The sequence below is a fragment of the Carassius auratus genome, chromosome 40 (assembly GCF_003368295.1).
Source record: "Carassius auratus strain Wakin chromosome 40, ASM336829v1, whole genome shotgun sequence".
Classification (NCBI taxonomy): domain Eukaryota; kingdom Metazoa; phylum Chordata; class Actinopteri; order Cypriniformes; family Cyprinidae; genus Carassius; species Carassius auratus.
The window spans coordinates 18,096,781-18,117,453 of NC_039282.1; the positions used below are offsets into that span (position 1 = coordinate 18,096,781).

A 20,673-nucleotide genomic window follows, 5' to 3' on the forward strand; every position below is an offset into this window, starting at 1 on the left:
TAAATAAATAAATGTACATAGGAAATTCATATTTTATATATATATATATATATATATATATATATATATATATATATATATATATATATATATATATATATATATATATATAAACTGTAAATAGGCATTTCTTAAATATGATTCTTCTTTGATCCGATTAAGAACCTTTAAGGTTGTATCCAAACTTAAGTATGTAGGATCCAAAATCCAGTAATAGTATTCTACACATTCCTTGTGTTTTATTCCCTATAACATCTCTGACAATAACATTACACCTTTGAAAATTAATTTAAATTAATTTTGTAAAAAAGAGTAGGCTTTAAATTAAAATTGTAGCTAGCATTTGTAATTCAGTAATTCAAATGCTCACTTAAAAAGTAATTCAAATGGCACTTTAAGGACATGTATAGCTGAAGATATAAACCTGCAAATTGTAGTTTTCTGTTTTAAGAACGCAATGAAAATCTGTTGCATTCATTGAGCAATACTGCCACCTGCAGGCAAAATACAAGGTTGAAAACGTATTTTTGTTCATGCAGTTATTTTTTGTAATCGACTATAACTTGTAAAACGTGTTGTATTCATTACTGCTTAATTACGGCTGTAATAACATTACAGAAACTGAAATGCAATAGTCAATCTCTATGAATAGGTTGCAATATAGTGCTTATTGTTTTATGTATAACCTGAGCTTAAACATTACATTGATTTTTTTCCTTTTCCTCACATAGCTTTGGATGAGGCATTTGCTGTTATAATAAATGTTGTGTTAAAATAGCCATACGGTACATTCTAGGTTATTTTTACGATAAATAATACTTTTATCCTATTATATATAATAGGTTCCACAACATAACATGGGGCCTATTTCTTATGCATTAGTCATCACGTGGACTGTATTCGTGGAATTATTAGCCAGTTAAAATGTATGGAAAGGTCATACGGTTCACTTCTCGAAAAAACTACAAACGTCAGCAGCGATGAGGTCACGCGACCAGAAGCCCACATTGCATCACTTCCGTGTTAACCACCTGACGAAACTAAACATGAAACCAGAAACGAAAGTGAAATCTGGCGTGTCCTGTTGATAGGACTCGGGAACTTTCCCTTTACTCATACTACACCAACATCCATGGAGCGTCTACGATTCCAAACAGAAGCTGTTATTCAGATATTATGGTAAGTGATAAAAACCTACACAGTAATTTTGCTTTTCTAGATTAGTAAATTACACTTAAAAATAAAGAGCCTTAAATGGTGGGGCGTCGAACTCAGTTCCAGGAGGGCCACAGCCCTGCAGACTTTACCTTTCAACCCTAATTAAACACACCTGATCCAGCTAATCAAGTCCCTTCAGGCTTATTTGAAAACTACAAGCAATGTGTGTAATTGAGTTTGACAGTGCATGCATGATGTTAACCAGAAAATTCTCTTTAATTGACAGTTTAGTATGGATAATATATTATCATTATTTATTTTTTCTATAAAGAAAGAGATAGATTTCTCGTTTTGATAATTTTTTTTTCTTAAAGGCTATTGTGTGCACTACTTACCGTCCATGCTTGATAGTTTTATTGCCAAATGAAACAAAATAATTCTTGTTATGATGTAAAACCCAATTCCAACATTGTTGAATTGAACTGCATTTAATTACCCTATGAAAAAAACGTTAGTCTATATGTTAGCTTTGGTGCTAACTATTTGCCAAAATATTTTTTGACAAATTGAATAAATACACTTAAAATGTAAACATTTTCATGATCAAATATTAATGACTCATCCTCTCTACATTTTAGTCCTATCAGACGCTCTCAAGAATAGAAATGCCCCTCCCCCAATATCACCAGCAATTGGCTAGTCAGATGTCAATCATGCGTAATAATTGTACATTGGAATGATTCTTAAGTAAATCCACAATATTAATGAGCGAAAAGTAGTCTGTCAAGAAATGTAAACAAACTTTTATAATACTTTTGATAAAACCCTGCCTCTGTGTGTGTTTGAAGATGATGGTGATTGTGTATTTTAGATGCTAATACTCTACTGTGTTTTTTAGATGCGCAATAGACAAAGGGGATCCAATCTTGGCCTGCTCCTACTGGCCTGTCAGGTTTTCCAGCTGGGAATCGACAACATCCCACCTGTCACTCTTGCAGCGCTGGGTCTGAACGTCTATTTGTTCCTGTTTCCTGCCAAACCCCTCCTACAGGTACATGTTATTATAACAAACTTCAACACCAAAAATGGGTCACATCTGCTAGTAGCGAGTCAATTGAGTAAAGGCAAGGTAAAGGCAAGTTGTAGAAAGTTCTTAAAGGGTTTTCTGGATTGTCTGTTTCTGTTTTGCAGACGTGTTTGAGTGTTCAAGAGGCATACTGGCACAGAGACTGGAGTCGTCTGCTGCTGTCACCGTTTCACCATGTTGACGACATGCACTTATACTTCAACATGGCCTCTCTCCTTTGGAAGGGCATTCAGCTGGAGAGGAAACTGGGAGGCGCCTGGTTTGCGTATCTGCTGTCTGTCTTCTCTCTACTCACCGGATTGGTGTACCTGCTCCTGGAGACAGGACTGACACACATGACAGAAGACTCCTCATATAGTTTACAGTGTGCAGTGGGCTTCTCGGGTGTGATGGATCAGGATGGATTGCATATGCTTTAAAATTATTGTTTTCTATTATAATATATATTTAAATATAATTTATTCCTGTGATGCAAAGCTGAATTTTCAGCATCATTAGTCTCAGAAATCATTCTAATTCTGCAGATTTTTATACAAGAAACTTTTTTTTTTTATTGTCAAGTTGTTGATTCTTTGATGAAAGAACAGCATTTATTTAAAATAGAAATCTATTGTAACATTACAAAAGTTGGTGGTAAGAATAAAATATGGAGCGGACTGATTCATATATGTCTACTAAGAAATAATGATTGAAGCTGTTGATTTATTGATTCATTTCAGGTGTTCTGTTTGGGCTGAAGGTGGTGAATAATCATTATCATCCAGGAGGGGCCACATACATCATGGGGCTGCTCATTGCTAATCGCTACGCCTGCTGGGTAGAGTTGGTCCTCATCCATATCATGAACCCTGGGTAAGCATGAAACACATTTCAAAGATGCTAGTGTAATTTTATTATTATTATTATTATTATTATTATTATTATTTTATTTGTAGTAGGCCTAAGACCTGATTCACAGTTTGTATTAACAGACATTCACACATCTCTTGCAGGACGTCATTTGTCGGACACCTGGCTGGGATTCTGGTTGGTCTGCTCTACACTAATGGACCACTAAAGACTCTCATGAAAACCTTTGCAGGTAAACACAACATTTTCAGTGTTTATTTTTAGTGGTTGACTGATATGTGTTTTTTGATAGCCGATGCTGATATCTTGGAAAGCAGGAGGCCGATAGCCGATATAAAGCAGATATGATTTTTTTCAAATGCCAAATATCGGCCGATATATCGGTTGACCACTATTTATTTTATAAGTGTGTTTGACCTCTTTGTAACTGCACTATGTTAATATGCTTATACAGTGCCTTTCAATAAGTTCATTTCAGTAATTTAAGTAAATTAATGCTTTTATGACAGTGACAGTAACAATATTTATAATGTTTATAAATTAGTTAAAAATTTATAAATATGCTACAAAAGATTTATATTTCAAATAAATGTTGTTCTTTTGAACTTTCAGAGTCACGGTTTGCACAAACACATTAACTGTTTTCAACACTGATAGAATAAAAAATATGTTTCTAGAGCAGAAAATCAGCATATTAAAATTATTTCTGAAGTATCACGTGACACAGAAGCCCGGAGTAATGATGCTGAAAATTCAGCTTTGTATCAACGCAATACATTTTTAAATTAAAATAGAAGCATAAGAGACTTTCAAAAACATAAACTTTTAATTCAGGAATGAATGCATCCTGCCACATAAACAGCCATGACTATGTAATTTCAGGCTTTATGGCCTCTGATGGACATTATGGAAGGCAACAAACATACTTCAACTCATCAGGTAAACAGTTTTGCTCTTTTTGTTTTACATGGAAATATTCATTTAGTTATAAAGACTGCAACCTGATTTAAAATTTCTACTGTCCTAGAGATGGCTCTGAGAACCAATAAAGATCGAGTGATTTAGGGATTGTTAACTAGACCATTGTAGCATCAGTCTGTGGACATCCTCATGATCTATAATGTGTATGTCTGTGTTCACAGGATACAGTGGATATGGCATGCCGTATCCTCCGAACCCCCATTATGAACAGCAGTCATTTATTCACAGGCAGTATGGCGCCCACTACAGGGAGCCATATGACACAGCAATGCCCTCTGCACCATCCCAGCATCCCTATACAGCAGGACTGTCAGAAGAGGAACAGTATGCAGCAGCTGTCAGAGCCAGCCTGAACGACAGAGGTTAGGTGGTCAAAATGGCCAGTTTCTTAAAAAAAAGAAGGCTTTTTCATAAATAATTTTGTAAAGAAAATTATTATATTTTTGTTTTATTTGTACATACATAGAGCAAAACAGCAATAGATATTTAAACGTAAAATATGAACAACATTCTTTGATTACTATCAAAGATTTAAAAGAGTTTGATTCTTCATGGGAACAAATTTGGAGAAATGGGGCATTACATCACTTGCTCATCAATGGATCCTCTGCAGTGAATGGGTGCCGTCAAAATAAGACTCCAAACAGCTGATAAAAACATCACAATAATCCAAAAGTAATCCACACAACTCCAGGAGAACTGTTCCTTTAATTTTTTTTCTTTTTTACAGTACTAGATTTTACAATGTGTAACATTGTTATTTTTGTTTTGTAGGTATTCCTATTCATGGGACATATACCCAGTCTAACCCAACTCCTGAAGAGATCCGCTGGCGACGACTTCATAGATTTAGACAGCTGAACAATTGAAGAACGTAACACATAATGATAATACTACTAGATTGTTCACATCAAAGAGAGCACTAAACAGCCAATTCAAGCTAGCGGAGAAGATTCTGTGGACTGGATGTGTCACCTAATATATTTTATGATGTCACCAGTGTGAGGTTTCAAAGACTGTTGGCTGTATTTCTCATTGCACACGTTTGTATGCACATTTGTTCTTGCTGTAAATGCTTCTCTTTGCATTAACGTCAAAAGTTGAACATTTATAAATTGAATATCCATGAACAATGGTTGTGGATGTGCCTTTATGTGTGACCTATACTTTGTTTCTTAAGTATATTGTTGTAAATAAACATAAATCATTCTTATTATGGTGCGTTCTTGCTGGTTTTCCATTTGTTCCATCACATAAAATATTTAGTAAACATTAAAGATGATTGTAATTACAAATATATAATTAAATTCAGTTTACATGTATTATTCAAATCACTGTGTAAGAGAGAATTTAGATGCATAATAATCCATTTTCATAGTACATTCACAGTACACTTCTATTCACATAAAATAAAAAACATTACTTGGCAAAAATGCTTTAAATTAATGAAAACTGACAGTAAAGATACATATAATGTTACAAAATATTTCTCATGTTTTCACCTATACTTAAATGACTAACTATATCAAAGGCACAGAAGTGGTTTATAGAAGATTTAATAATGGTAACACTTTACAATAAGGTTCCATTTATGTATTAACTAACATGAACAAACAATGAACAATACTTTTATTACAACATCTATTAATCTTTGTTAATGAAAATACAATTGTCCATTGTTATTGTTAACAAGCACAACTTTTGATTTTAATAATGCATTTGTAAATGTTGAAATTAACATAACTGATATTAATAGATGCGGTAGAAGTGTTGTTCATGCTTAGTTCATGTTAACTAAAGAACCTTGTTATAAAGTGTTACCGATTTAATGGAAAGTGCTGAAGGGACATTCAATTACCAGTGTATTCTTGCCAAAAATCTGAAGGTTTTAGAAATAATGATATATATGAACTTCCACCACTGTACCACTAGTGAGTGTACTTTATATAAAGTGCTCCTAAAACTCAAGAATACTGTATAAAAAAAAAAAAAACAGAGTAAAAACAATAAATGATGTAGTGATGTGAAACTCAATGCAGTTTTTTTTAGGTGTCTCAGTTGGGTGAGTTTATATTCTTTTTACCATGGTATTATTGCGCGTTATACAAATATCACACTTTATTAGACATTTAATACACAGTATGTTGAACCTGATTGTTAAAATGTAAAAATGCACGTGACACTGAACAAGATCAAACTTATTGGGAAAGAGTTTTAACAATCTGTGTTATCCTTATGTGTGCATCCACGCTCAGGCATAACAGTACAGTAATCAAGACATTAAAACATCCCCAAACAGTGAATTTCATTTCTTACCACAAAATTAGACTAAAAGAATAACTTATTTTATAAAGGAATGTTTTTCATTCACTCTTAAATTTTTAATTTCCATCCAAGATAGAACCAAAATAAAATATCTCTGGCTAAATAAATACTATTGACATTTCGTAAAAATATAAAGCTGTTCTGTCAACAGTGCAATCTTATGTACATACAAAAGAATATATCATGTTCAGAACAAAAACTGCTTAGGACCCCTTACATGGACTGTAAAATACTGAAGGTGTTAGTTACATTTAATAGTTTGTGTTAGTTTAGACATATATATAAACTAAACAGTGTCCAATAATGAAGAATGGGACTGGCAACAGACCTTTCAGAACACCAGAAGTAAGAAGAACTATTTTTATAGTATAAACAGTACTTAAAAAAAGTAACTGATTTGATTATAATAGAAGTGTAGTAACCATGTTTTATTTTCATTTTTATGACCACAGTTTTACGACAAATACCATAGTTAAACTATGGTTCATGTAGCAAAATCATGGCTAATTTGTAACTAGAATAACCATGATTCTTTGGTTTTATTTAGAGTAAATCCACTGTTAATTTTCTTAATGGACATACTGATAACATTGCTTGAGATGTATCTCTCGAATGACTAAATTTTCCTTGTTTTACAAACCAACAGCTAAAAAAATGTTGTCTTGGTTTCCTATAGTTCCTTAATTCAGTTAAAAAAGTTAAACAGTAAAGGGGTTAGGCAAAATGCAGGCAAAATATCAATTGTCTATTGTTAATAATGTAGCAATATTTAAAGCACAGCACACACAGAAGCCACTTTCAAACCAAGCAGCTGTTTCCCTGAACCAGGAGCAAAATCTGCATGAAAAAATCTTTAAAAATGATCAAAGAAATTCATTAATTTGTTAATATCTATACAGAAAAAAACTGCATTTACTGTACACTGACAGCAATAGCAATTTAGTTATCTGCAGCTAGCAGACAGTTCTATTAGATTTGACTGGATCATGTGAGTTTTGTTCTCAAGGTTCAGTATTCCTGCTTTGTTTGGCTATAAAATGGTACCATAGAGCTAAACTAGCATTACAATATAGTGTTGATAATGTTTTGATGTGCACAAACATAATACTTGCTTATACAAGGAACTAAAGAGAAAATGAACATTGGTGTACTGAGATTTGTGCAAACGGTCTTGGTTTTTGCAAGAACCAACATGTAATAAAAATGGGAAGACATAAAGAAAGTAATGTTAGACTGAGCTATGTGGGAACAAATCCGGTGAAGGAAAAAGTTCACAGCTTGTAGTTGAACAAAAATGGTCACAGATTATGTCCTTTTTATCGTCTCCAAAATAAGTGACCAAAAGCATCTCAATCACTTCCACTCCAGTGACCTATGGATGTGCATTCTCAGTGCAGTCTTTTTTTTTAGAAAACACAAGAGACTGTTTTAAGTCACGCAGACGCTGCATGTGCTGATGCTATCGAGCTGGTTCTCTTCAGTGAGAACAGTACTGTAAGGATCAGAATTAAAGGGCTCCATGTTCACTCTAGTCAGCCAGAAACTGTAAAAGGTGGGGGAATATTGGCACGTGCCAAGCGGACCTTGGCACTCCACAAACGGCTGACTGTGGAATTCCTGCAAACAGCTTCCTGTTGATGCCAGAGACGGTCCCCCTCCCTCGTCCCCTGATCCTGTATGCTGGAACGAAGAAATAAAGTTGCATCATGTTAATTGCTCAAAATGTAAAGAGATACACAGTACCATCAAAACATAACATTGAATATCAAAACATGCAATATTGTGAAATGTTTTTACAATTTAAAATAACTGTTTTCCATTTTAAAATATTATGCTATGTAATTTATTTCTGTGATACAAAGCTGAATTTCAGCATGATTTCTCCAGTCTTCAGTGACACAGAAATCATTCTAAAACGCTGATTTGTCTAGAAACAATTCTTAACATTACTAAACATTTTTTCATTAAAAAAAAAGATCAGTGTTGAAAACAGCCTAATATTTTGTGTGGAAACAGTTCTTTTTCTTTTCTTTTCCAGGATTAGGTTCTGTAAAATGATTCATGTTTTTCATGTTTTTACTGAAAGTATTAATTTTCTTACATACTGTACATAGACTAATGCTTATAGTTTATTCTGACTGAAAATGATATCAGCGTGCTGCAAACATAAAAACTAGCTATGCTAGCATAATAAATCTTGAATGGTTCATGTTTAACCAAATGTCTTTTTAAATATACATTTTAACACCAAATGTTTTCTTTATTTAAATGTATTAGTATAAAGAAATTTACTTCACCAAAATTAGGTAATTTAAGGCATTAGGAATGCATCTAAATGCCTAAAAAATATGATGAGTCGTACTTCTCTTCCCTTACCATAAGAAATGAATATCCGACCCAGAGTGTTCTCCAATTGAATGGACACTCTGGTGTATTCCCGTCTTGACTGTGTAATGTAATGGCTGGCGATGACACCTCACACACCACACACCTGCTGATGTGTGGTTGAATTTCCATCCCCCTCAGGGTGGAATTCGAGGGAATTGAGGCGTTTGTAGACAGCCAATAAGATTTGTCGTTGCGGCTGGCATAATCACATCCATTCATATTACAGCAGGAGAATGGTAGTGTGCTGAACATACGTAAACAGGAACCTGCTTGGCCTGGTGAAAACACACAAAAACACGTTTGAACATTATTGTTATCTGTATTGTGTATTGTATTGTTATCAGGGTTATTATAATTAACTAAAACTCTAAACTGAAAGTTTTATTGTTGACTGAAATAAATATGATGTTTTTATATTTCAGCTATTGCCAAAGCAACACTTCTCATTTTCATTTAGTTTAACTTGATGCACTAAAAAAACTAAAATTAAAACTGAAATAAAAATTAATTAAAACAAAAATAGAAATATTTAAAATAAATAAAATGACAAAAAACACTTAAAAATTACTAAACTAATTACAATATATATTTTTTTAAAGTCCCACAAGATATTCTCAAAAACATTTTCATTACATGAAATAAACATTAACTGAAATAAAATTAAATAATAATAATAAATTTTAAAAAAATCACCAGTTGATTTAACTAGTAAGAATTTTTTTTTTTCATTTAATCCACACAAAAAAAAATAAAAAATAATAATTGACACACACACACACACACACACACATATATATATATATATATATATATATATATATATATATATATATATATTTATTTATATAAAGAAATGACAACAAATAACTAAAACATTAACTGAAGTTATGAAAAAAAAAATTAATGATATGAAATAAAACAAATAAAAATAATAGTATTTCAATGATACTAAAATAACTGGTTATTATAGCTCTGTTTCAAAACCTAGTGAGCTTTACCTAGACAGCATTTTATGGAATCATAGCTGCTTTTGAGTGTGATTGTGTTTATTAGCCACATACCCAGGTCTTGTATGTGTGCTCTTTCCTGAGCCTCCAGATATAGTAGACTGTAGCCGTTCCATAACTCTGCTAGACCCGAAGGACAAGTGGGCACAATCTCAGACTGGCTGTGTATCACCAAAAGGAAGCCAGAGGAAGACGGTCCAGGAGGACCCTCATCACCAACTGATCCTTGTGGTCCTGGCATGGAAAAATAAATTTATGGACAAATGGTTGGGTCGATGTGAGTCGCTCTGGACAAAAACATCTGCTAAATAAATGAATGTAAATGTAGTGGATGAATGATGGCAGGAGGAAAAAGGATACAGCAGTGGCACGCACAGTTGAGACAATAATTACTGTAAGTTGTTAACAATATACAAAAACACACCCTGAGATCCTTTTGCTCCTTTCTCGCCGATCTCTCCAGGGTTTCCAGATAGTCCCTGTGGTCCTTCTGGCCCAGTAGGTCCAGAAATCCCAGAATCTCCTTTTTGTCCCTTAATACCTGAGCAAAAATAGGCAGTGTTCATCCAAACACAAACAATTCTGCTCATTTACTTACCCTCTTTTGCACTTCTGCACGTTCAAACATTAAGATTCTGACATCAATGTATACACACACACTTTATTACTTATTATATACACACATTATTTTAATAGCAGTCTTGGCATTGAAGAAGTAGTGTTATTTTGGTATTACCATATTGACCCAAATATAAGACGACCCTGATTATAAGAAGACCTCCCATTTTTCAGATGTACCTTTTTGAAAACCAAATATATTTTTTCTCTCTCTCTTTCTCTCTCTCTGTAAAACTAATTTTTTCTTACATTTTTTCATATTGCATATTTTTCCTATTTTAATTTTAGTTTTAAAAGTATGTTAAATACTGATAAAATGTACCAAAAATATAATATAATACATTTAAAAATATACACTTTTTGATATACCATAAAAACAACAGGTAGCCCATTTGAATTATATTAAATTTAGTTCATCCATCTCATAGTAGCCTACCAAAATGTTACTAAATGTAGAAGTGAAATCTTTATATAAATTTATATATATATATATATATATATATATATATATATATATATATATATATATATATATATATATTAATTCTTTCCTATATTAATTTTAGTGACATATATATATATATATATATATATATATATATATATATATATATATATATATATATATATATATATATATATATATATATATATATACACTGTATATATAGCTTTAATACATTTTTAATTCACTGAAACTTATTTTCACTGAAAACAAATCACTTAAAAAGGGCTAATCATTTTCACAAATAATAAAAAAAGTATTTATAGTAAAAAGTATTTCAATAATCTTATAATCTATAAATTTATGGTTTTCATCTAATATTTACATTTTATTTTAATTTAATCAATTTCAGTGATTTTGAATTTAGTTAACAATAACACCTCTGCCAAGAATGGGAAATGTTTCATCATCTTATGAAAATAAACATGCTGGGATTAAATTGAACTGTACCATTTGGACCCTCAGTACCATTAGGTCCATGTTCACCAGCTTCACCAACCGGGCCAGGTGCACCAGGAGCACCAGGAGGACCCGGAAGAAGGGGACAAGGAGTAGGGGGAATTATGACAGTCCCAGGGTCTCCTTTAAGCCCTACACATAGAAAGATATAAGGTATAAATCATAACTTTTCTGATTCATAAGATGGTCAGCTTGAGGATCTGAAAGCTTCAATGACCTGGGTCCCCTATGTCTCCTTTTGGACCACAGAGTCCTCGGGGTCCACAATCGCCTCTGGTGCCAGGGAGTCCTGGAAGGCCCATAAGTCCACATTGTCCTCTTTCACCTGTGGAATAATAATAATAGAACAATCCGAATGACACAACTGTGAACTTAAAGTGGCTGCAGGAGCCTTTTTCATGCAATTATATATTTGTCCATTGTGTGGTGCTCTTGTATGGTATATTAGGACATTTGGTGAATGAGACAACAGGTAACAGGTGTGCATTGGTAGTAGGGAAGCACACAGTTTTTGACTGTTCAGGATCATGGTAATACAGTAGATGCTGACCATGCTTATTGAATTAGATGTGTTAGAATGAGCTGAACAGCATGTGCTGAATCTTAAAGGTACAGACTTGATATTCACATTCTGTGAACTAGAAAATGACACCACTCCTATTACTATTACCAGCAGCTTAGTGAAAAGCTAATGCAGTGGCCCCAAAACATTTCTCATAAGCCAAACTTTTAATAAAAGCTGTTTCCTTTACCTTTTGGACCTTTTAGTCCTTCGCACCCTGGGAGGCCACTGAGCCCACACGATCCTCTTTCTCCTTTACACCCTGGGTCTCCTTTACAACCTGGGTCACCACAATCCCCGTTCACTGTGAACACACAGCCTGCCTCTCCTTGCTCTCCCTTGAGCCCTGCAAACAGCAAAACATTCACCATAAACATACAGTAATACACAATTCTATTTATAAACACGTAGCCTACATAGGCACATTACAGTTTGTCTTCCTGATTTGTATCAGTGCTATCCAACTTAGACCTCAAATTCTATTCGTACGCAACATTTGTGCCTCCAAATGTCCACACACACCTGGAGGTCCATCTGGCCCAGCACAACCCCGTTCTCCACAAGGTCCATGTTTAGGAGTCTTACATTCTGGACCACGACAGCCTGGAGGACCCATTGGACCAGGGTCTCCTATTAAAAACAAGAAAAGTTGAAAGACAAGGCAGTGTGGATTAAAGTAGATCATGAAAATGTGATTGTGATGCCTGATTTACAATCTACAATTCTGCTTGTTAAGACATTGAAATTAGCCAACAGTATCATAGAAACAAAATGCACTACCATTCAAAAATGTTCAGTTGGTATATATTTCATTGCCGCATTTTTATGAAACTGAAAGGGAAGCCTCCTGTACAGTCATACAGCAATCGTCACTATTAGAAATTATGAATTGAATAGGATTATGAGTTATGTACCTTGGCACCCACACTTTCCATTGGGACCTCGAACACCTGTTTGTGATGGGCCTCGCAACCCTGGGTCTCCTGGAGTGCCCTTGTCTCCGGTCAGCCCTTTATTGCCCCTACAACCGTTTATACCCTGTCCTGAAGGACAATGAAAGAGAGAGGGAATGACAAGGATGTTTTCAAGCTGGCAATATCAAAACCAACTTCTGACAGCACAAACAAATTGCGAATGAATCTCACCTCGACACCCCTTTTCACCGTTGTACCCCTCCAGGCCGTCCAGTCCATGGAGTCCTGGGGGCCCCGGAGGTCCTGAATATGTTTTTTTTTTAGTTTAAAATGTATATATGATTGTTCTAGTTTTAAAATTTGTGTCAGCATCAGTTTATTTGAACATAGCATAAGTATTCAAACCTCTAAGGCCAATCCTTCCTGGGTTTCCCTTAGGGCCCGGGGGACCTGGACATCCAGGGGGACCTTCTGGACCATGTCTTCCACAAGGACCTGGGGGCCCAACGACTCCTGAAAAGCATAAGGTGCATTAATATAGGTTTAAGATGTTCATTCACAGCTATGTGCATGTGTTAATTTAGAGCCTGATGTACTCATTTAACAATGGGTATTTTACCTGGAGGTCCAGTCAGGCCATTGTTTCCAGGTGGCCCAGGTGGACCAGAGCATCCCCTAGGCCCTTGTGGGCCAGGGTCACCGCAGTCTCCTTCACCACCAGGAGGAGCTATTGTGAAGAAAGAGAATGTTTCTACAGCTCTATCAGTTTCCCCATGCATTACTGTATTATAGAAATATATATTAAAGTACATGAACGAAAGAGGACAATAGGATGAACACTACCTGACACGCCTCTGTCTCCACATGGCCCTATCTCACCTATTAGTCCTGGCTCACAAATAGATTCACCTCTGTCACCTATACAAGACAGTACAAGGAGGTTTTTCAATAAATAAAACTTCAAAGGAGAGTTGAATGTGCAGATTGAATATAATGGGTCATATGTTGGAATATGTACACATACACTGTTCAGAGGTTTGGGGTCAGTATGACAGTAAAAACTCCTACTTTGTTACAAAAGATTCTATATTTTAAATAAATGGGGTTCTTTTAAACTTTAAAAAATTAGCATGGTTTACTCAAATATTAAGCCGCAAAACAGTTTTCAACATTGATAGTGATAAGAAACATTTTGAAGGGTTGTGTTGGTTTGAGTATGCAAGGTTTCAAGCATTGTATTTTACCTTTAGGACCATCAAACCCAGGGAAACCAGGGGTTCCTGGCAGACCACACAATCCAGGATCACCCTACAAAGAAACTTTAATGACTACGATTTACATATAGTTCATTTACATTAGCCCTGTTTACCTACAGATATACATACATACATACATATATATATATATATATATATATATATATATATATATATATATATATATATATATATCTGTCAGGACAATCAAAGCAACAACAAAATTCAAATAATTTGACAAAAAGATTCATATTTAAAAAAAGACCTTCCACTCACCTGATCACCATTATCACCTGGGAATCCCACAATTCCCTTTGGCCCACGCTGCCCACGTGCACCAGGCACACCGCACAGCCCAGGAATGCCTGCCGGTCCACACTGGCCACATTCAGACCCAGGAGGTCCATTATGTCCCGCACACCCAGGTTGTCCAGGCGGACCTGGGTCCCCCTTATTACCTGCAAGTAAACCACAAGAACTGGTGAAGTTTTTTTTTCTCTCCCAAGGTTAAAAACCGTTATAGGATTTGAGTATCTGTTATGGATTTACCCCTTTCTCCACAGAAACCATTCTCTCCACCAGGTCCAGGTGGCCCTACCTGGCCTTTCAATAGCACTGGAGTTATGTCTCCCAGAGGTCCTGGAGGTCCAATGCATCCTGTGAAATACAAGAAACATTTAAGAACATGTATATTTAATACATTTAACTGCCATCATCACATTAGAACTGACCTAAAGCATGACAATATAGCATTTTATAGTGTTTTAAAGTACCTTTCTGGCCCTTGGTTCCGTTTACCCCTGGGCAACCTGCATATCCACTGAAACCCCTGATGCCTTTCGGTCCAGGAGGCCCTAAAGGGCCAGTCCTCCCTTTGTTGCCAGGACAGCCATCTTGACCAGGACATCCAGGCAAACCTGAGTTGCAATACCACATGAAAACTGAGAAAACCTCTTTATATCTATTTCTAAATAGTTATAATGTACATACTGTACATTTAAATGGGAATTTGATATAACACACTTCAAAAAAAGAAATAAAATATTTTAATGTTGAAACTAATGTCCACATAAATATAAACAGTATGCAGTACTTTGCTCAAAAGTTTATATATACATATACATATACATATGTAATTTATTAACTATTAATATTAACACAATAATAATGAAATTTAATATCAATATCATTAGTAATAATTATCATTTTTGATATTAACAAATTAATGCTTTTATTCAGCAAGAATGCTTCAATTTTATATGAAAAAAAAATCCACAAATCCAAAAATATTTCCTCAAAAATATTCAGCAACTGTTTTTGACATTTTGATAATAATATGAAATATTTCTTGATCTGCAAATCAGCATATTAGAATAATTTCTGAAAGATCATGTGACATTGAAGACTGGAGTAATGGCTAATACAGCATTGCATCAGAGGAATAAATGACTAAATAAATGAAATTCAATTATAAATGAAATTAAAATAAACAATTTTTATTGTAATAATATTTCACAATATTACTGTATTTTGTATTAAATAAATGTGATATTGACCATAAGAGACTTCTTTCAAAAATGTAAAACTAAAAACTAGCATTGACGGTAACATCCATCTTAACTGTACTTTTTTCCAGTTAAGCAAAATGTTGCAAAACACAGTTATGCAATTTGTTTAAATGTCACATGACAGATCACATTTATTGAATGAAGAGCCGCTCATCAGACCTGTGGAAAGATTCTTTACCCTTTGGTCCAGGGCATCCAGGGTTTCCACAGTCCCCTTCGAATCCTGGAGGTCCCTGAAGGCCTGCACATCCTTGATTGCCCGGGGTACCAAGCATACCACATTGTCCTTTGGCTCCAATGCATGAAGATCCTGGCTCCCCGGGCGATCCTTTCTCTCCAGGGCACCCTAACACAGAAAAGTGGCATAATTATGAGAATAATCTTAACAAGCCTCTGTTCATACAGTGGTCTCTACTCACCTCTTGGTCCAGTGAAGCCTGGTGGTCCTGTATTACCAGGTGGACCAGCTTGTCCTTTGTCACAGTGCTCTGGTCTCCCACCTGGGCAACCAGGGGCTCCTGGTGTACCATCTATTCCGTTTTCCCCTTTTCTACCAGGAAAACCAGGAACTCCACATGCACCTGCAGAAAAAAAAAAAATATTTACTAGTATTTACTAGGATATTTTCAGATATTTTCAACCATTATTTCTGTTTTCCAGATATTACTCAACTCTCAGTGTCTCAGTGTGGTACCTTGCAATCCATTTGGTCCAGTAGGTCCAGGGACACCTTTAGGGCCCTGACATCCCTGAATTCCAGAAGGCCCTTTTGGTCCTGGAGCCCCTGTAATACAGTCGCCAGAACACCCTTTCAGACCCTGGCATCCACGATTGCCAGGTGTGCCAGGAGAGCCACAAACACTCTGGCCATCTGGGCCAGTGTCACCAGGATCTCCTGAACATCCAACTGGACCTGCAGATGAGATAACAGGGATATTAGATTTTTGTAATACTTTCTAACTTAATGCGCTCTAGTCGAGTTGATAGTGAGGATATATCATGCAGGTGCAGAATAATTAATAAATGCATGCTGAATAGAATAAAACCTTGTATGCTCTACCTGTAAGACCTGTTACCCTACAGTCACCAGGGTCTCCAATCTCTCCCTTGGGACCACATGGTCCATTCTGTCCGATGCATCCTGGATTTCCAAGCTTACCTTTCTCACCTGGAAGAAAACATGAAGGTTTTGGTCATACGCAGTATCCTATAACTACTCTATCATCAGTGTCATGATATTTCTACTTTAAGAATTGGTCCCCTTTCAATTCATATATTTGTAGTTTAAGAGAAAGAGGAATTTAGTCAAAAAAAGATTTACTTCATTAGTTCAACATACATTTTGCAACAAAACATCAACTGCATAAAGGATGATCTTGAAATGTAGAATACATTTGGAAGTTAAGAAATAAAGACCATATTGATTTCAAATTTACAACTATTTCTCTAATTTCTCTTATTTCTCTAAACTAAGTTTATTTTGTACATTTCTAAATGTCCATTTCATCGTTTTCAATTAATTTTATTACCATCAATAAAATATCCACATTTTAATCTACTGATTATATAGTTTACCAAGTTATAACCACAAAAGTGCAATCTATAATTAATCAAACTAGATCTAGAATTAAAATTGGCACGCAATGAGCAAAAGTATGTAAAATATAATACAATTTGTAAAAGACTTTGAGGTAAATGTACACTTCTAAGGTACTCTACTCTTATTCTTTCAGTTGTGTCTTTTTTTCAACCAATCTGAGAGAGGTCTCACGCTTTCATACAAAAAATATTTCAATATATATTTACCTTTACAACCAGCCATCCCTTTGCAACCAGGGGCTCCACGTATGCCAGGTCCACAGGGCAGTGTATCACCTACCAAACAAAACAATTTGAGATGTGCTTAGTTTTATTTTATTTTTAAAGAAATTATTGCCGACTTTTGAATGGTAGTGTGCATTACTCATCATTAACAGATTTCAACATCCTTCATACTGACGCTGGTTTTCAACATATTGTATAACTGTACAGAGCTGAAATAGTGGCTGGATATCAATTTATCATAAAGTATAAACCTTACTCAGCTTTGTGACTCTTACCTTGAACGCCTTTAGGACCAGGAGGTCCCGTCTGGCCTTGAGGTCCTTGGCACCCTTGTTGCCCCCGTCGCCCAACTGACCCCATCATATTCGGGCCAGGAAGACCAGCTGGACCTCTTACACCCCTCACACCAGCAGCCCCTGGACACCCCCTGTCACCCGGTGGACCAACAATACAATCTCCCTGGGAAGGATTTTAGTTTTTTTTAAAGAAACTAATTAATGACAGCAAATTATTGTTAATATAAATCATCTTAAACCATCCTAAAGGGAAGGTTCAACAATGACCTGTCCAATAACATGTCATTGAGTATTACAGGATTTATTTATTCATTAATTTAAAATTTTCAATGTTGACTGATACTTAGGTCAGCCACTAAATTTTACCCACAGCTTCTATATAATATATATATATATATATATATATATATATATATATATATATATATATATATATATATATATATATATAATTTCATAATTGTTTAAATGTCTTACCATAGGTCCAGGATCTCCAGGGGCACCAATCTTCCCATCAGCTCCTTCCCTCCCACTACATCCTGGTTTTCCACATGATCCAACAGATCCTGCATCACCTTTATCCCCTTTAACATAATGCAAAAATGTCTTAAGTTCTTATAACTGCATATCAGTTTGTACGTAAAATAAAGATGAGAGATTTGATAGATAACTTAAGAAAAAGAGAAGAAATATACAAATTCTGACAATGCTTGGGGATAAAGAAACTGCATTATAGTTGAATTAGCAGGCATTTACCATAACAGTTAATTCTGTGTTATAGTATCAAACTTATACTTAGATGTTAGACCATTGTGAGTCTTAAAAACGAAATTAAAATAATCTATTAAGGGCAAATATGTTTCACCCTTTCTGCACATCATCATCACATCTCCTTTCTCTCCTTTAGCCCCTCTGACACCTATGAAGCCTCTGGGACCCTGAGAAACAACAACAGACACAAACAAAAATAAGTACACACACATACACAAGTACCATACAAAAAAAAAAAAAAAGAATTCTACATTTATTTCAACCACGTTTACGTACAGTTACACCTCTCAAACCCATCTTTCCAGTGGGTCCAACATCGCCAGGAGGACCCTGACAGCCTGTTTTCCCAGGACAACCAGGGACACCAGGAGGGCCTGGAGGGCCCGGATCTCCTGGTAAATCACCAAGTGGGTCACATGCACATCCCCCATCAGGACCTGACAGGAAACACAAAGAACATAAGTGCATGTGCTTATACTTGGGTTAGAAAAGATGCACCCTTTGCTGTCTCCTAATGGACACTAATATACACTACACACAACGTTATAGTTGGGACAAAAAAATGAAAAATATTCAGCACCATGGACAGCACAATATAAGACCTTCCTCTGTTCAATCATTAAAAGATTTTGGCTAACTTGATAATGCTTTCATCTACAAATGAGATACATGTTTAAAAAATTCATGAGATAAAGTATAGACAGTAATACACAGTATAGTACATTATGTACACTACAAAAGTGGCACCAAAAAGTAGAAAAAAGTTTGGACAATTAGGATCAATATGACATTACATAACAAAATATAAAAAAAAATCTAATATTTTAAGCAAAACCTTTATAGTAACGTTTGACAAAATAAAACAAAATATATACTGTATATATTTTGGCAATAGCCAAAAAAAACATTGTATGGTGAAAATTATAGATATAGATTTTTTTAAATGCCAAAAATCATTAGGATACTAAGTAAATATCATGTTCCATTAAGATATTTTGTAAATTTCCTACCATAAATATATCAAAACTTTATTGTTTAAAAATGTTTAGGGTAAGATTTTTTTTTTTCATGTGTTTGTAATATGTCTCTTATGCTGCATTTATTTCAGTATTGTGAAGTATCATTACAATTTAAAATAATATTTTTTGTTTAGTTTTTTAATTTTGATAGATTTTAAAATGTAATTCATTCCTGTGATGCAAAGCTAAATTCAGTGTCACATGATCCTTCAGAAATCATTCTAATATGCTGATTTGCTGCTCAAGAAATATTTATTATTATTATTATCATCAAACTTTTAAAACAATTGATTAATATTAGTGTGGAAACCATAATGCATTTTTTTTAAGTATTCTTATTATAAAAACTCACCTTTTCTTCCCTGAACACCTTTTAATCCAGGAGGTCCTCTATATCCACCCTGTCCAGTTTCTCCACGTTCACCAGTCAGGCAGTAGTAACCTGTATCACAGACCCAAACTCTCATCACAGTGTATTAGTTGTATTTCTTAAGAATGATAGTGTTACTCTCAAAGTTGCATGTCTTACATATTTAAGGTATGATGTTACATGTTTAATTTATGTAGCATGTGACAGTCTAAAAATTGTGCTCACCACAAACTGTTCACTCGAAAGACACGACGAGACAAATGATCACACCGTAACAGGATGGACATACACACAAAAGACAACATGCAAACAGGCAAACAAAAAATAAGGATGAAATGTTTTTGAAGGGCATACAATAACTTCAGTGTTGATGCACACTTATGTACATTATCAATAATGTCAACAAATTGAGACATAGGTTAGTGTTTTATTTATATTAAGAACAAATTAAATAAAAAGGGCAAAATATTTCAAAAGACATCTCAATGAAAGGCAATTAAAAAAGTTAACAAAAGCATTATTGGAACATGCGTGCATTTTATACAGGTTTGTACAGATAGTTTCAATTTGACAATTCGTCAGGGCTGATTCAGACAGAAAATAGAAAATGTAACAATTTGAAGGGGGGAAAAATCCACATCTACTCACCAGAATTCCCAGGATTTCCACATTGTCCTTTGGGTCCAGGGCAGCCCGGTTTTCCAGGTTCCCCTAGA

The 20,673-nt window shown here is 34.8% G+C and overlaps 2 protein-coding genes across 3 annotated transcripts in view; one reads left to right on the plus strand and one right to left on the minus strand.

The window, feature by feature from the left end:
* The first annotated feature begins 1,023 nt into the window (after positions 1-1,023).
* Positions 1,024-5,288, plus strand: LOC113058752 (rhomboid-related protein 4-like). Its single transcript, XM_026226940.1, has 8 exons — positions 1,024-1,179; positions 2,057-2,209; positions 2,350-2,629; positions 2,965-3,097; positions 3,238-3,326; positions 3,977-4,033; positions 4,237-4,437; positions 4,850-5,288. The coding sequence occupies exons 1-8, from the start codon at positions 1,177-1,179 to the stop codon at positions 4,942-4,944; spliced, it is 1,011 nt and encodes a 336-aa protein (XP_026082725.1). The 5' UTR covers positions 1,024-1,176; the 3' UTR covers positions 4,945-5,288.
* Positions 5,289-7,265: 1,977 nt separating this feature from the next.
* The window catches only part of LOC113058753 (collagen alpha-4(IV) chain-like), a 28,452-nt gene continuing 15,044 nt past the window's right edge, over positions 7,266-20,673 (minus strand). For both annotated transcript variants that reach the window (XM_026226942.1, XM_026226941.1), the window contains exons 21-49: positions 20,606-20,668; positions 20,183-20,188; positions 19,940-20,029; positions 18,845-19,005; positions 18,663-18,735; positions 18,275-18,381; positions 17,777-17,960; positions 17,484-17,552; positions 16,738-16,845; positions 16,372-16,590; positions 16,097-16,258; positions 15,856-16,023; positions 14,883-15,026; positions 14,659-14,766; positions 14,386-14,567; positions 14,098-14,161; positions 13,697-13,771; positions 13,473-13,580; positions 13,259-13,366; positions 13,085-13,156; positions 12,854-12,982; positions 12,462-12,569; positions 12,130-12,285; positions 11,595-11,702; positions 11,369-11,509; positions 10,220-10,336; positions 9,850-10,029; positions 8,777-9,063; positions 7,266-8,080 (exon numbers count right to left, since the gene is read on the minus strand). In XM_026226942.1, the coding sequence (XP_026082727.1) occupies positions 7,829-8,080; positions 8,777-9,063; positions 9,850-10,029; positions 10,220-10,336; positions 11,369-11,509; positions 11,595-11,702; positions 12,130-12,285; positions 12,462-12,569; positions 12,854-12,982; positions 13,085-13,156; positions 13,259-13,366; positions 13,473-13,580; positions 13,697-13,771; positions 14,098-14,161; positions 14,386-14,567; positions 14,659-14,766; positions 14,883-15,026; positions 15,856-16,023; positions 16,097-16,258; positions 16,372-16,590; positions 16,738-16,845; positions 17,484-17,552; positions 17,777-17,960; positions 18,275-18,381; positions 18,663-18,735; positions 18,845-19,005; positions 19,940-20,029; positions 20,183-20,188; positions 20,606-20,668 (3,749 nt within the window). In that variant the 3' untranslated portion in view covers positions 7,266-7,828. The remainder of the gene's footprint in view (positions 8,081-8,776; positions 9,064-9,849; positions 10,030-10,219; positions 10,337-11,368; positions 11,510-11,594; positions 11,703-12,129; positions 12,286-12,461; positions 12,570-12,853; positions 12,983-13,084; positions 13,157-13,258; positions 13,367-13,472; positions 13,581-13,696; positions 13,772-14,097; positions 14,162-14,385; positions 14,568-14,658; positions 14,767-14,882; positions 15,027-15,855; positions 16,024-16,096; positions 16,259-16,371; positions 16,591-16,737; positions 16,846-17,483; positions 17,553-17,776; positions 17,961-18,274; positions 18,382-18,662; positions 18,736-18,844; positions 19,006-19,939; positions 20,030-20,182; positions 20,189-20,605; positions 20,669-20,673) is intronic.